This window comes from Aulonocara stuartgranti (assembly GCF_965226115.1).
Source record: "Aulonocara stuartgranti genome assembly, chromosome: 5".
Lineage (NCBI taxonomy): Eukaryota > Metazoa > Chordata > Actinopteri > Cichliformes > Cichlidae > Aulonocara > Aulonocara stuartgranti.
In genome coordinates, this window is record NC_138943.1 from 14,419,260 (window position 1) to 14,434,148 (window position 14,889).

General features: G+C 42.9%; 2 protein-coding genes across 4 annotated transcripts in view; both read right to left on the reverse strand.

Annotated features, from left to right (window-relative positions):
* Positions 1-1,701: 1,701 nt before the first annotated feature.
* Positions 1,702-5,494, reverse strand: LOC309706921 (E3 ubiquitin-protein ligase TRIM35-like). Its single transcript, XM_082533922.1, has 4 exons — positions 4,405-5,494; positions 3,096-3,240; positions 2,834-3,023; positions 1,702-2,758 (listed from the first exon to the last, which is right to left on the reverse strand). Exons 1-4 carry the CDS (start codon positions 5,364-5,366, stop codon positions 2,604-2,606), a joined length of 1,452 nt encoding a protein of 483 aa, XP_082390048.1. The 5' UTR covers positions 5,367-5,494; the 3' UTR covers positions 1,702-2,603.
* Positions 5,495-6,696: 1,202 nt separating this feature from the next.
* The window catches only part of flnba (filamin B a), a 63,719-nt gene continuing 55,526 nt past the window's right edge, over positions 6,697-14,889 (reverse strand). For 2 of the 3 annotated variants that reach the window (XM_082534913.1, XM_082534912.1), the window contains 14 exons: positions 14,634-14,762; positions 14,372-14,545; positions 13,949-14,107; positions 13,654-13,857; positions 13,386-13,538; positions 13,178-13,300; positions 11,602-11,868; positions 11,252-11,389; positions 11,047-11,162; positions 9,566-9,698; positions 9,189-9,365; positions 8,807-9,025; positions 8,373-8,579; positions 6,697-8,225 (listed from right to left, as the gene is read on the reverse strand). In XM_082534913.1, the coding sequence (XP_082391039.1) occupies positions 8,038-8,225; positions 8,373-8,579; positions 8,807-9,025; positions 9,189-9,365; positions 9,566-9,698; positions 11,047-11,162; positions 11,252-11,389; positions 11,602-11,868; positions 13,178-13,300; positions 13,386-13,538; positions 13,654-13,857; positions 13,949-14,107; positions 14,372-14,545; positions 14,634-14,762 (2,387 nt within the window). In that variant the 3' untranslated portion in view covers positions 6,697-8,037. Of the gene's footprint in view, positions 8,226-8,372; positions 8,580-8,806; positions 9,026-9,188; positions 9,366-9,565; positions 9,699-11,046; positions 11,163-11,251; positions 11,390-11,601; positions 11,869-11,954; positions 11,999-13,177; positions 13,301-13,385; positions 13,539-13,653; positions 13,858-13,948; positions 14,108-14,371; positions 14,546-14,633; positions 14,763-14,889 lie in introns of those variants that run through there. The other variant, XM_082534914.1, reaches the window with a different exon arrangement.

A 14,889-nucleotide genomic window follows, 5' to 3' on the forward strand; every position in this document is an offset into this window, starting at 1 on the left:
GACCCCAAAGCGCTTTACACAACCAGTCATCTACCCAATCACACACACATTGATGATGGCAAGCTACATTGTAGCCACAGCCACCCTGGGGCGCACTGACAGAGGCGAGGCTGCCGGACACTGGCGCCACCGGGCCCTCTGACCACCACCAGTAGGCAACGGGTGAAGTGTCTCGCCCAAGGACACAACGACCGAGACTGTCCAAGCCGGGGCTCGAACCGACAACCTTCCGATTACAAGGCGACCTCCCAACTCTTGAGCCACGATCGCCCCATGTTCTCGCTAACATGTGAAACATAGTTAAAAATACTGGAATGATTGATGGAGTCATTCTGGTGCCTGTCACCAGGCATGGGAAACTTAAACCTGCTATTCTAAGTCTTTTATAAATCACAGGAGACGGCCATGTCGCCGATCATGCCACGCTCGGTCGGATTGCAATCATTCATCAGCAAAGACACTTCCACGGGTTAACCACTTAGTGAACCATTTCCACAAAAGCTAGGTATGACAGCATGAAACAAGAGATGTTCTCCTTTTTTAGTATCACTTCACTGTTCTCAAACCCAAATCTTAATCTTCAAAATGCACGTGAAGGATGGAAAACATTCATGATTTTGTTGTATCCTTGTTTTGCGTGGAAGTGGATATTTGAAGAACTTTGTTCTCAGCAGAGTTATTACAGTTTTGTATTTTCTAATTGGCTTTTATTTGAATTCCATCCAAAAAAAAATTTAATTCAGTTTGATTTTTGGTTTGTTTTCTGAGTGGATCTGCTTAGTTATATTATTTGAAAATATTTATAGTTTAATTTTTTTTTTATGGTTACAGTATTAATTTTGGTCCAAACAAACTCAAAAAACAGTGGGTAAACTGACCCCAGGCCATGAAACAAGGACCACAAACAAAAGTAATGAAAGAGAAAAAAAATTCTGACAAACGTAAACATTTCCACAATGGCATACAGCAGCAAATCCAGGGAATTCAGCAACTAGCCAAAAAAGACAAAACAGCAAAACCCATAAATGTCCATGACAGGAACACTGACAACTGACCTTGTGCTTATTAAACTAGCACAAAACGATGCCTTCAAAGAGGACTTACAAATATTGAGTCATTTGTCAAGGGACAAATTTTGTTGGGGTAAACAATGTACTGTACCAGATGGTAAACTCAGTGAAATATTCAGTCTGTCTGAATGTTTGTTCCTTGATCTCATATATGTCTGCAGATCTACTGATTGCTATAAAACACAGTTTTATAGGTAATTAATGTTATGTCATTTATTTTATTTTTTTAAAAACCCATACACTTACCACCTTGCCTCCATGATTTCAGATGATTTCAGAGGCCTAGAGCCATATTACCTCAAACAGTTTACCTCTGTCCCCCCACCCCACACTTCAACCAGGAAAATTTGTCCCAAAAGATCTGCATGCTGGGAAAACGTGGCACAGAGTTCAGTATGTCAGAGGAAGTCGGGAGGAGATGGACTAATGAATATCTGTCAAACATCACCCATAGACACTTGTTTCCAGAGTACCAGTGTGTGAGTGTGAAGCAGTGTGATGATCTTTCCATAAACTGCACAGGAAACACATTCATTGCTCTAAATCAAATGTTAAACTCTAAAATGCACTGGATGGATGAAGATCATTTTGTAGGAGATTTCTTTAGAGATTTTCTTTATTTGGGATTCGATATTTAAAGAACAAGATGCAAGAAAACATTTGGCAAGCGTGACATGTTTGTATTACAGAGGCTTGAGCACAAGTAGGATGAAATGTACAACAACAGAATTAACAGATTGTAGCTAAATACTTAAAAAAACCTCATAAAACCTCTTTTGAAAATACCCTCTCTAGACTCTGTTGGATAATTTTAGAACCATTTCCAAACTCAATGTACTGTATCCATAAATTAAACGCTGGATGCCATAGAACTTCCTGCAGCTAAATGGGCAAAAGACAGAATAATCATGACTGGTTCTGATGCGTCCAACACACTCACAGCAACACTTATTAATGGCTACCTATCAATTTCTAAAATAGATTTTATTTGATGTTGCTGTCCAATCTGGGCTCATGCCACTGTATATTTCAAATGTCCTCACATCGTACGAGCAGGTCGTAACCTGAGGTCCTCAGCCGAGGCTCTGCTATCCCACAATCCTGTCTTTGGAACAGTATCTCTTTCAGGCTTTTCCTGTGCCTCCACACCTCCACTTTGAGCATTTGTTGTCTTTCATAATTATTTAAATTATCTTGTCTCAGTGATCATTTTAAATGTAATTTATTTTTTATATTAGCTTTAATTGGCTGATTTTTCATTCTCTTTATTACTCATTTGTATCTCCTTTTACTTTTGTCTCTTGTAACTTTCTTTAGAAAGATGCCTTATAAAGTTATTATCATTTTTTAAAAATTCAACCATTTCCCATTTTTAATAACATTCATATAGCAATATAATCTTTAATGATTAGTCTCATAACTACATTAGCTAATTGATTTAATTGTGTTACTAATGGGAATAATTTAAGTCTTTCTAAAGTAAAAGTCAGACTATTCCCTTTAGCAGTTAATCACTTCTGGCTTTAGCGGGCTTCATGGCCATTGCGGACTTTGCAGATCTTGCTGCAGTCCATATAACCCAACAATGTGCGACAAATGAGGGCTGTGTTCTTCCAACGGTGCTGCCACTGAAATGGGATACAAAAACATCTCCTCACCAAAAGCCAAAGTGGGATGCATGTCAGGACCTGGGGGAGGACACATTATAAATAAATCAAATTGGTAAAAAGATGAGATGCTTGATGTCAGACTGTGTCACATACCACTCAATGCGGACATGCTGGCAGCACCAGCTGATGTGGCATGGACTCTGTAGGGTGATGCTGGGATGTCATCACCTCCATATTTTATAATGATGGTGTACCAGCCGTCACGGTTGGGGACGTATGATACCCGGTATGTACCGTCCCCGTTGTCATGGATGCTGGCCTGCTTATCTTTACCACCCTGGTCCTGAAGAGGAAGGAATGGAAGTTAAAGTGATATCTGTTTTACCGTATGTATATAAGTGTGTCTGATACAGACCACGACGAGCACGCTCAGTTCACCCTGGCCAGCATCTTTAGCGTCAATGTTAAACTCAGCAGGAAATGTGGCAGAGACACTGCTAGTCAGCCCAGGGCCGCTGGCTCGTACTTTGCTGGCATCGTGAGTGGACAGAATCCAAAACCTGAAGAGACCGAAAGATCAGAGACAATCAGCACAGACTCTGATTCTCAGGGCACAACAGTATGAACCACAGCAGCAACCAGATATGAAAATGCCCAGATATTTTAGCTACAACCATCTGACCAGTTTATGCCAACTGGCAAGAGATATTTCTTTACTGGTGTCCGTTTAAATCCAGAATATTATTTAAAATCCATCTCCTCACATACACGGTCCCAAATAATCAGTGTTCATCTTACCTTAAAGACCTGATAGTACCATATCACCCCATTAGAGTACTTTACTCTCACATCGCAGGCTTACTTGTTGTTCCCAGAATAATATAAGTAGAGTTGGAGGCAGACCCTTCAGCTTTCAGGCACCACCTCTGTGGAGCCAGCTCTCAGATTGGACTGGGTAAACAGAAACCCTCTCTACTTTTAAGATTGGGCATAAAACTTTGTTTTTGGCAAAGCTTATGGTTAGGGTGTGATCAGGTGACCCTGAATCCTCCCTTAGTTACGCTCCAATAGGTCTACGTGTTTCTTCTTCACTCACCTTGTGTTTATACCCCGCTCTACATCTAATCATTAGTTATTATTAATCTCTGGCTCTCTCCCACAGCATGTCTTTTGTCCCGTCTTCCTCCCCTTACCCATACCCAGTCACACCAGATGGCTGCCCCTCCCTGAGCCTGGTTCTGCAGGAAGGTTCTTCCTGTTAAGAGGGTTTTACCTTTGCACTGTCGCCTTCATTTGATCGTTGAATAGACAAATCAGAAGCACAACCTCTAAATTAGTTATTCATTATCACACACAAAAAGATTCTGATGCTGAACTTTTTACTGTGTCTAATTTTGAAAGGTGCTGAATAAAAAAAAGAAAGTGAATTTTAACCCACCTCAAAATAAAATGTACAAAGAAGAAAAGACAGGACTATGTACTTCATCCAATACTAAAAAAGGCCCAAAACGTAGATCATCAGATGGCCCACATCAGATTAAACCCAGTGAGAATTAAGTCATCAAAGCAGGTAATAATAGTATCCTAACACTATCAGTCATTTGTATTTTTCTCCTAAATCCCAAACCCAGTAGATTTTTTGTTAGTATTCTCAGGAATATTGACCTTACTGGAGTCCACCACACCCTTTAGTGGGAATTCCTGTAGACAGAAAAATTGGATACCTTTCTGGCTTGTCAGGAGACTGGTGCCTCTCACTGGTCAGATCTTCGGAGACGGAGCGTTCTGGATGACCAGCGTTTGGAGTCCCAGGAGCGTAAAAAACCACCCCCTTCATCTTGTTCCAGATGTTGTAAGTCAGGTTTCCCAGGTGCTTAGCCATATCTATAAGAGCTTCTGAGACCAGCGGTGGATCATCCGTTAAGGAATACTGCTTGACACTTTTCAGTGTAGCGCTGTAGTTCTGCAGGAATGAGACATCTTCAGCTCTCAGCACTTCCTCTGCAGCTCCTATTGTTTGTAAAAGAGATGGCATCTCTCTGCTCAAAGCCGCAGTCTTCTCCTTCATCTTCTGACTCTTCTCTTGCTCTTCCTTCTTCAAAGCGGTGAGCCTGACCTTCTCTTCCTCGTGTAGAAACTGGTGAAACTTCTTAAACTGCTCCTTGATTTGTTTCTCTGTGTGTTGATCTTGGAATTTTATGCGTTGCTGTGTTATATCAAAGTTTTCTTGCACTTTTTGTAAGACCTTCAGTTTGTCCTGTAATGGTTCCAGAGATTTCTGAAGCGCTTTCTTGTGATCCTGCACAGCCTCATCAATGGGTTTGAACTTGTGGTCGACGTGTGCTCTCGAATCACGACAGATGACACAGGCTGGCTCCTGATGGTCCAGACAAAAGAGTTTGAGTTTCTCAAAGTGCAGACTGCACAAAACCTCAGACTCCACTGAAGCACTCTGATCTCTCTCCTGCAAGTAGGCCTCAGCGTGGTTCTTTAGGACCAAGTTACAGGGTGGGTCACTCTGTTCAGATATATTCTTACAGACTGGGCACTGCTGTTCCAGCTTCTGTGCCCACCAGTCCTTCAGACACATCTTGCAGAAGCTGTGGCTGCATGACAGGAAAATGGGATCCCTAAAGATATCATGGCAGACGGGGCAGGAAAGATCCTCCTCGGACTGGAAAGACATCTTTTCTCAGAGAGAAGCTGAAAACACAGGTTTTCCTTGTCGTCGTCTCTGTGTCGGTCTTCGGTCTTTAAGCTGAAGCTTCTCTCTCGCACTGCTTGTGCTTTTCTCAGAGGAAGAAGAAATTTCTGGTTTGGATAACCAGCTACAGATTGCAGTTTAACGAGAACAAAGGTGCGTTTTGTTAACCAACAACTGCGAAAAATATTTAGATGGTAGATGTGTCACTTATTTAATGTTTAACAGTGATTGCGAGGTACTGTCAGTTGATCAGAGCGCGTTAATAGTACATCCAATGTGGGAGAAAGTTAGAAAACTAAAACTTGACATTCCTGGCAGTGCGTTTGCTTCAAACTTGTTCATGATGCCTTTAACACAGCTGTTATTTTTTTTCCACAAATATTGCTTTAGCAGTTTGAGACGATCCTTAGGCACAATAGAACTGTGGTTGCCATGTAAGTAACAACAATCACTGCATAAGATGTGCTACACAAATTGTCAAACAATATAAAGGCAGAAACATGCTTCAATTATTTCCTAATAAAGAACCAAGATTTCTGAAATGTGTATAGTTAATTACCTTTGCCATCAAGTGAAGGTGGGTGGGTCTTTATTTTTTATATTAAGGCCCCCCCACTATCACATCAAACATTAGCTCCAACAGGCACAGATGGGTTTTTAATAGAAGAGGGAAATAAAAACACCACTCACCAAGCAATTTCCATAATACCCGAAACAATGAGATTTTCTGCTCTTACCTTTAAAGTACAATAATGTGCTTCTTGTAAACTAAGTCTTTACCTTTAAATGGCACTGGATAGATGAAGGTCATTATGCAGGGATTTCTTTAGCTCTGGGTGGAAAGGATATTTTAAAGTACGTACTTAATTTGTGATTGGTCCAAAAATACTAAAATATATTTTTCAGCTATTTTTTGTGACAGCATGTGACATATTGAGGAAAGAGGATCCCGTTTATGAAAAATTAGTGGATTATGGGATATTGACAGAGTACAATCAGAGAATTTATGCTACAATGAGGAATTAATAGGTGCGTCGATAAAATTTAAACTTAAAACCCAATGTAAATAATAGATTTTTCTCTTGCTCCTCTATTCATTTCTAATCCTGCCCACTCTGGTCACTCCAGCACAAATCATGGCACCATAATCCTGCTATACAAAATGAGGCACACCAACATTTGGCACTAAAGACAGTTGTAAAAACTCCTGCCTGCCAAATAAAAGGCAGCTTTCCACTTGCATTGTGTGCCAATCCAATAAAACTGGAAGACAGCTGGAGACATGACATCAATGAAATGAAACACTTAACTCTGACATTCTAACTGTTCTTTATTTTAATTATCAAATGTACATCATATCTGAGGGTTTAGTTTCACATTAAAACACCAATTCCCCAATACAAAATGAGAAGTTTCCCCTTAAACCCACAAACAAAAAACAAAAGAACCCCACAACTTTCATCTCTTAAGTATCAAAAGTAGCAGTGATAAGGCAACATTAAATTCATGTAGATTTTCAGATTTACACAAAAACTAAAGTTCTGGCCTTTAATTTTCCATCTTAGATCTGTTTTCAATCAAAACTGAGTCAGATCTGCTCGTATGAAAATACAAGAAGAAACAAGCGAGAAGACAGGAGGACATCTAAACTCCAGCACATAATTAAGTAGTCTGTTGAACAGTGCAGGAAACAGTAGTGTGAAGGCATCTTAAACAATCATTGACTCGTTATGGCAACCTTTAGTACACGTGGGACTCTGGCAGCTAGTTTAGGCGCAAGAAACATTAAACATCAGTAGTTGGCGTACAGTTTGACAGTTTAGTTTGTCTTGGAGTAAATTAATGACACGGACACAAAAAAAAAAACAACTCAAAGACAAATCCAGTTCTCCTTTTTTGAGATGATCACTTTTCTTTTTTCCATCACAGTGGTTCAGTAATTTTGTTGAGGAAAGGTTCTGCACAGACGTGGTGATAACTGCCCGGTTCCCAGCTAAACCAGTAGCATATTCTCTTCATCGTGCATTTAAACTATAGGAAACCTCATGTCAAGGTGAAATTCCAGTTATGCATATATCTTTTTGCACATAGGTATTTAAAAGCTTCGGATCTACTCGTTTCACTTCAAACTTAACATATTCAGTTCAATACCAGCTGATGTGCAGGTGCATTAACTACCTGTGTAAAACCAGCAAACGTTAATTCACGAATCTAGGATAAAAATTCAAGTGCAAAATGAGCCAATTGAAAATTGCAGGGCAGTTTTAAAATCGACAGATTTTAGATCTTTTAACCTTCAGTCAGTTCAATCTAGTAAACTAGAGTACATCTACCATTCCCCTTCAATGATTCACTACCAGAAAAGTGTCTAAGAGTTCAAAGTCTCTACTCAGTGGTGCATTTATTTTCTCTAATGTTTTTTTTTTTAATTCTGACATTGTTCTATATCAAGGAGAAACATTTCAAAATGTAAATGAGTTGCTTCAGAAAATCCTCAAAAATCATCTGATTTGAGCTGAAAACAAAGTTAGCAGAGAAAACGTTGCTCAGCAGCTTGTTCACTGGACAGTTATTTGTAGTGCAGCTAATGTGTCTTAACTCAAATGGGGATGCAAAATGGTGCCGGAGGAGAGACGGAAAGTTTCTTGGCTCATCAGGGGACGGCGACGTGGAAGGGGGAGCCCGGGATGTGGTCCTCACCCCACTTGACCACCAGGATGTAGTTGCCCCGTTCCTTCAGCACGTAGCTGACGTTGTACTGCAGGTTGCCCATGTGTTTGACCAGCACCTCATCACAGGGGACCTGTGGGCCGTGCACACCCACCAAAAGCATGTTCTTACCTGGGAGGAGGTAGAAGAACATGTATGATAGCAAATTAATCTTTAAATATGTGACTTTTCATCTTTGTGAGTTTTAACCTGTGCACTGAAAGGAAATACTTAAGTTATTCTCTTAAAAGATGGCTTCTACATGCAGTTCCTCCGTACCTGCTTTGCTGCAGTCGACAGTGAAGTTGCTCCTCTGGCCCACAAAGCCCTTGCTCAGGCCAGCTCCTCGGCTCACCACCTTGCTGGCATCGGAGTCACCCAGCTTGGGCATGGCGCTCTGCGTGAAGCTGCTGGATGCCCGAATTGCCGGATCCAGTGTCAGGGTTGATGTCTCGCTGGCGTTTGTTACATTCACAAGGCGAGGACCTGAAAGGCAGGAAAAAAGTTTAACTTTACCATGTGGTGCAGGCAGATTCAACAGCCATTTCTTGTTATGAACCACTGCCAGAGAGGTTATGTGAAGTCTGCAGTTTTCGATCCAGCAGTTTATATTGCTTTAAAACCAGAATTTGGGCTTGGATGAACTTGAAAAGTGATCCAAATCTGAATCACGGAACATTTGTAACCAGCTTTAACTAAGAGCAGCATTTTACCTGTGACTTTGGCCTTGAAGGGACTCCCAGTGATGTGGTTTGGGCCTCCGTATTTAATGCTGATCAGGTAGTTTCCAGGTGCCATGGGAGTGTACTGCACCTTGTAGCCTTCGGGAACCTCCTGACAGTCCATCTTTACTTTTGACGGGCCCTCGATGGTCACAGCCAAGGACCCGGGGCCTGCCTTAGTGTTGTTAATGATGAACTCTGACTGGGTACCTGCAAGATTTAAGAAGTGATGTTTTGTTGAACAACTCCAAGCTGGTAAAACAGAGCAGTGGATAAATCACACTGAACTTTGCTCAACTTTATGCTCTAAACAGGCTCACAGCAGTTATGAAGTGAAAAATTTAAGGCTGCAGCAGGTAAAACAGTTACTCACCTGTTGTTCCTCTCTCCAGTCCTGATCCGTATGCTGAAACCAAACCAGGCTCTCCAGTCTGTCCTGGTTCCCCGACTCGGACCTGGAAAGGACTTCCCGGGATGTGAGAGCCATTGAATTTGACATCAATGGTGTGGACGCCATTCTCCCTGGGGATGAACCGGATAGCGTACTTGTCTAGAAGACAGTACAGAAGGGTCTGTTAGCTGCAGCGATTTCATAGTATGTGCCTTTGTTCTTATTGAAGTTTCCATAAATCCTCTGGAAATCACCTTTACAATTAAAAAAAAATAAACAACAACAAAAAACAAACAAAAAAACCCCAACAAAAACAGGCACACACACACACACACACACACACACACACACACACACACCTCTTTCCAGCTCTGTGACGACACACTTCTCCAGAGCTCCAGAGGGACTGTGGACTTTGGCATCCATCTTGCCTTTGGCTCCATTTAGACGCACCGCAAAGGATGCTGGGTGATTCACCTTCAGACCAGACTCCTGTCGGTTTCGCACAAAGTCAGTGTACAGGACGGACATTTGACGAACAGGAAAAACATCTTAAACACATACACTCTGGTTTTTGAAGATCAGAGTGCTAAAGACAAATAACTTCAGTGCATATCCTCTGCTCTACTCTTACCTGAGCTCCACTTAGTGCAACTCCAGCAGACAGACTCAGAAGGGTTAGACTGTCAGTAGATTAGTCTTATTGTTTCTAATGTCTCTGTAAAGCACTTTGAATCACCTTGTTGTTGAATTGTGCTATACAAATAAACTTGCCTTGCCTTATGAGGAAAAAATGTCATAAAGCTGATCTACTTTTTGGTTTAAAGTGTTTCCATCTCCTTGGTCTTACAGCAGTGATTCATTATTCTCATTAAGAACCGAGATCTTTATCTTCTGTCTGAACTGCAAGAGCCAAAATGAACAAACATAAATAATGCAGACTCAGAGCAGAAGAATGTCTCAAGCGATAGACAAAAACAAACTACAGTCTCTAAGAAGACACAAGGAAGTCTGTCTGCTGCAGCTGGGACACCCAGGAGCTGATGAAACAGATGATTGTACTGTTAAAAGCCTTTAAATGAAACACAAGAGAAACACCAACAGTTCCACACCAGACAAAGCGAGGGATGACCAGAGCCAGGCAAAACTGCACGGACGACTTCCTGACCACAGGTACCCAAACTCAGCCACTCGAAAGAGCTTTTTACTTTACATAATAAATCTAGTACAAACCTGTGAAACAGTGGCCACCCTTAAGATAAAATGCACATAAAACTCAATTTATAAAAGAAATTTCTTCATCGTCTACATGATAAAGTCCTTCAACCCAACAAGCATCTGGAAGTTTTGCTGGGATGTCTGCCATTCAAACCCCAATTACCATGTTTATACTGTAGTATCTAAAAGTCCACACCTGACAAACCCACACCTGTATTATAATTACATTAAATACTAAAAACTGAACACTTTCAAACAATTAATAAGAGCTAAACTAAAATGAGTAAACCCACTCAAGACACCAAGTGAACCTAAAGCGGACTGAACCCTTTTTTTAGTCAAAGTGGAAACTGTATGCGTTTGCCTGGCTGCGGTCATATCCATGAGAGCAGTTGCATAAAGAACTTTAGTTTAACTTGAGTATCTGTGCAGCTGTTGAGGATCGACTGACTCGGGCTGTTTAAGATGTCGCTTTGAATCCAATTTAAAATCAATGATTAACAGCCCAAACCATTCGAGCCCTTGCTTTGGTAATGAAGTCACATTTTTATGCAACTGCCTCATCAGCACCCTTTAATCAAGCAGGGCAGGCTGGGTGTGGAGGTGTCTCCTCGTGCCTCACCTGAAGACCTGCAACAGAGAGGCGACGGGCGTCGTTCACTGGAGCGACAACAGGAACCAGGTAGGGGCTGTCGGGTATGTGCTGGTCGTTAAACTTCACCGAAACCTCATAATCACCTGGAAAAGGAGGCGGGAAGAAGGAAACTCAGTCTAACACATCAGCAAACAGCCAGCAGGTAAAGCGTGAGCGTGTGTGAATCATCTACCAGGCTCCTGAGCGACATAAGAAATGCCGCAGGATCCGTCCTTGCGGTCATCGAAGGAGATCTCAGCCCTGCTGGGTCCCTCCACGGCAACCGACAGACCACCAGCTCCTGCCTCTCTCGTCCAGATCGTGAATTCAGCTGGTGAAAAGATACAAGAAAACTGAAAATTCACAAGGCACAGATCCTTCTCCATCAGTCCACATTTTAAAAGTACTTGTGTAAAAACCAATGTAGCACTGTGTGAACCTTTTTTTGACAACAGTGTTGCCTGTGGCACAGAGGAACAGGATGAGTTTCTTTAATTTTGACATTTAATGGACAGACTTTTGGATCCGGTGTTCTGTGCGTACCTGGCTCTCCTGCCAGTGCTCCCTCCAGTCCTGGACCTCCGGCCCTCACCTTGCCAGCCCCGCCCTCACCCAGCGGCCCCACAGTGAACTGGAAGGGGCTGCCTGGCACGTGCACGCCCCTGTACTTGACGCTCACGCTGTGCACGCCCATCTCAGTGGGCACGAAGCGCACACAGTAGGCGTCGTTACCCGTGGCCACGAGCTCTGCTGGCTGACTGGCTCCAGAGGGGGAGGTGACCTCAGCAGTGACGTCCTGCATGTCGATCGCTGAGAAGAGAGGAAGGAGACATTTATACATTTACATTTGTTGACTGATTCACCACATGATCATTCATGAGTTCGTCATTTTATTTGTTATTCAGATCAAATTAAAGCTGAAACATACCAGAACCGGTTGCTGTGACCGTAAGGACAGGCATGGCAAATGAGAAAAGGAAAAGGGAGGTTTAAGGAAATTTAACTCAAATTAAACTGTGCTACGACCTCCAAGAGACATAATCAGAAGTAACACAAGGTCCTTCATACAGTGAACAACTGCGAGGTTGCTTGCACAGTGCAAACTTTACCATCCAGTTCACAACTTACTGATCAAATGCAACCGTGCAAGTTACCCAAGAACACCTACCTTGAGGGTCACAAGGGTTGCTTTTATACATCTTTAACCAGTTGTCTTTATCAATATCATAACACAAAAATAAAAACTAAAGTTCCCCTAATCTTATATTGGTGCTGCTGTAGGTAGGAGCAGCCAAGCACTCCCTTGTTGCGTGTGTGATGCAGAAAAATTACTGTATCAAAACAAACTGATAAAAGATGAAGTGGAATCTTTCATGCCCACTTAAAAAAAATAAAGCAGTTAAAGCTAGTTTTACAACGCACCCTCCACCCTAGCACTGCGTCCCAAATAGGGGGCATCAACAACCCAAACACCCCTCACTGCTCTGGCTCCCCCTGCCAGCACCAGACCGGAGAGGCCAGAGACTAGCCGGACACAGCCAGGAGACAGGTTCTGATTCCGGGTAGCAGCAGAGGATTGAGTCATGGGAACGCTGGATCTTCCAGACCACCAGAGAGAGCAGTAGGAGCGGTAGGTGGTGTGAGAAAGGAGCTGCCGAGACAGGACGAGGAGGAACCAGCTCACTGGAGGAAAAAGATGAGGAAGAGAGCATACAGAGGAAGGGAAAGGATTGAGGGGTAGGAGAAGGGAACAAGGCAGTAGAGGAGGAAACGAGGAGAAGCTGAGGAGAAGGAGAGACATGATTGACAAGAGAGAAGAAAAAAAGTAAAAGATCGATGAAAGATAAAAGGCAGACAGGAAATAAGATGAGTGAAAAGTTCTCATAGAAAGGGAATGATAGAACAGGGAAATAAGAAAAGTTAAATGTCAAAGAGACTACAGACTACAGAGCAGCAGCGAGGAAAACTGGGAAAAGCTGGAGTTTCAGACAGAGAGCAGCTCTGATCTACTTAGAGAGACGGCCCAAAACAAAAAAAAAATCCATTTGGTTCTATTTTTCCTGAAGTTTGTGTTACACACACGCAACATCATGAACATAGTCACCAAACGTCTGTGTACCTGGTATCTTTAGGCTGAGGTCGCACACACTCCCGACACTGGCGACAGACGCCGCCTTCTGTCGTCTGGTGATGCTCTCCCGAATACGACCCTCACCCGTCACCCTCACTGTGAACGGACTTCCTGTTGACGCCACACGTTCGTTAAGTTGCACGCTTCATTAGAACACTGAACAAACTGTTTTTCAGCTACTTTTGCTCCTCTCTACCTGGCACGTGCTCCTCAGCGAAGCGGATTGAGACGATGTAGTTTCCAGGTTCGGTCGGACAGTAAGTGACTCTACAGGTCCCGTCCTCCATGTCCCCTGTTTGGATGTCTACTTTACTGGGACCTTCAATGGACAGAGCCAGACCGCCATAACCTGGAAACAGATCGCCATCATTGGCATTGATGTCATTATTATTAGTGCTTCAAAGGAAGAATTTTGAGTTTATATTAGAAAATAAATGCATTGTTTAGAACAGGCTGACACTGACCTGCCTCCCGCGTGTCGACTATAAAGCTCGAGTTGCTGAAGGTGGTTCCCTGGACGAGGCCGTCACCGTGAGCTTTGACTCGACTGGCGTCGCCAATCTCAGACTGGACGACCATGATGGTGATGGGACTGTTGGCGACATGACGACCATTCTTCAGGATGCTGACCTGGTGCTCGCCCACTTCCCGGGGGATGAAGGAGATACCTGTGAGGAGGAGAAAAGAGTTGAAGGTGAGAGGAGCAATTTCGGTAAATGTTGTACTCATTTGTTTCAAATGTGCCTTTGTGGATCTTACCGATGTGGTTGTTGGCCATCCTCTTCAGCAAGCAGGGCTCGTCACGTCCAGAGGGCGACCTGATGCTGGCGCTGAGCAGGCTGAGGTCCGTCTCATTGATGTCCAGAGAGAAATCTGCAGCCGAGCCCAGTTTGACCTGAGAGCGCCGCTGGTTGTCCTCTGAAAGACGAACAGAAGTAAGAAGGTAAAGTGTTAGATGACAAAATATAGCAAACCCAGTGTAGACTACAGTGGCTAAATTATTGAGACGAGAACTGTAAAAACCCATTTCTTTAATGTTTAAAAAAAAAATCTGATTTCATGTCTACATCAGTAGCAAAATAATCACTTGTTTAAACAAGCTCAACTTTTTTTAAACAAGTGAGCTAACAAGCTACACTGGTAGACAATTTACAGTACTAATATTGTGCATTGGTGCCTGACCGGTAATCCTGGCAGTGAACGGGCTGCCAGCAATGTGCTCGTCATTGTATTTGACCAGGATGTTGTAGTCTCCTGGCAGCGTGGGCAGGTAGCTGACAGTGCAGGTCCCGTCTTTGTTGTCCACACAGCTGATCTCTGCTTTGGACGGACCCTCGATAGCCAGGTCCAGACCTCCTGGAGAGAGAGACGGGCTTGGTCAGCGAGACTGAACTGAGTCAAAACAGACTGTTAAATAATGAAAAATAAAATGTATAACCCGTACCTTCAGAGGCGTCCTCTGTGAAGACTGTGAAGGTAGCCAACTTGTTGGCGACACCATAACTCAGACCAGGACCGTAAGCTGTGACGTTGGGACTGCTGGCGTGATTCACATAGAACTGAAGGGGAGATTCTGCAACACAGAGTGAACCTAATTACAGCAAACTAAGTTTGCAGTAGTAATAATACTGTGAAATTCATGAGCCCTCAGTAAACCCAACCAGCCACTTCAGAACTCAATTCATACACCCCACCAAGAT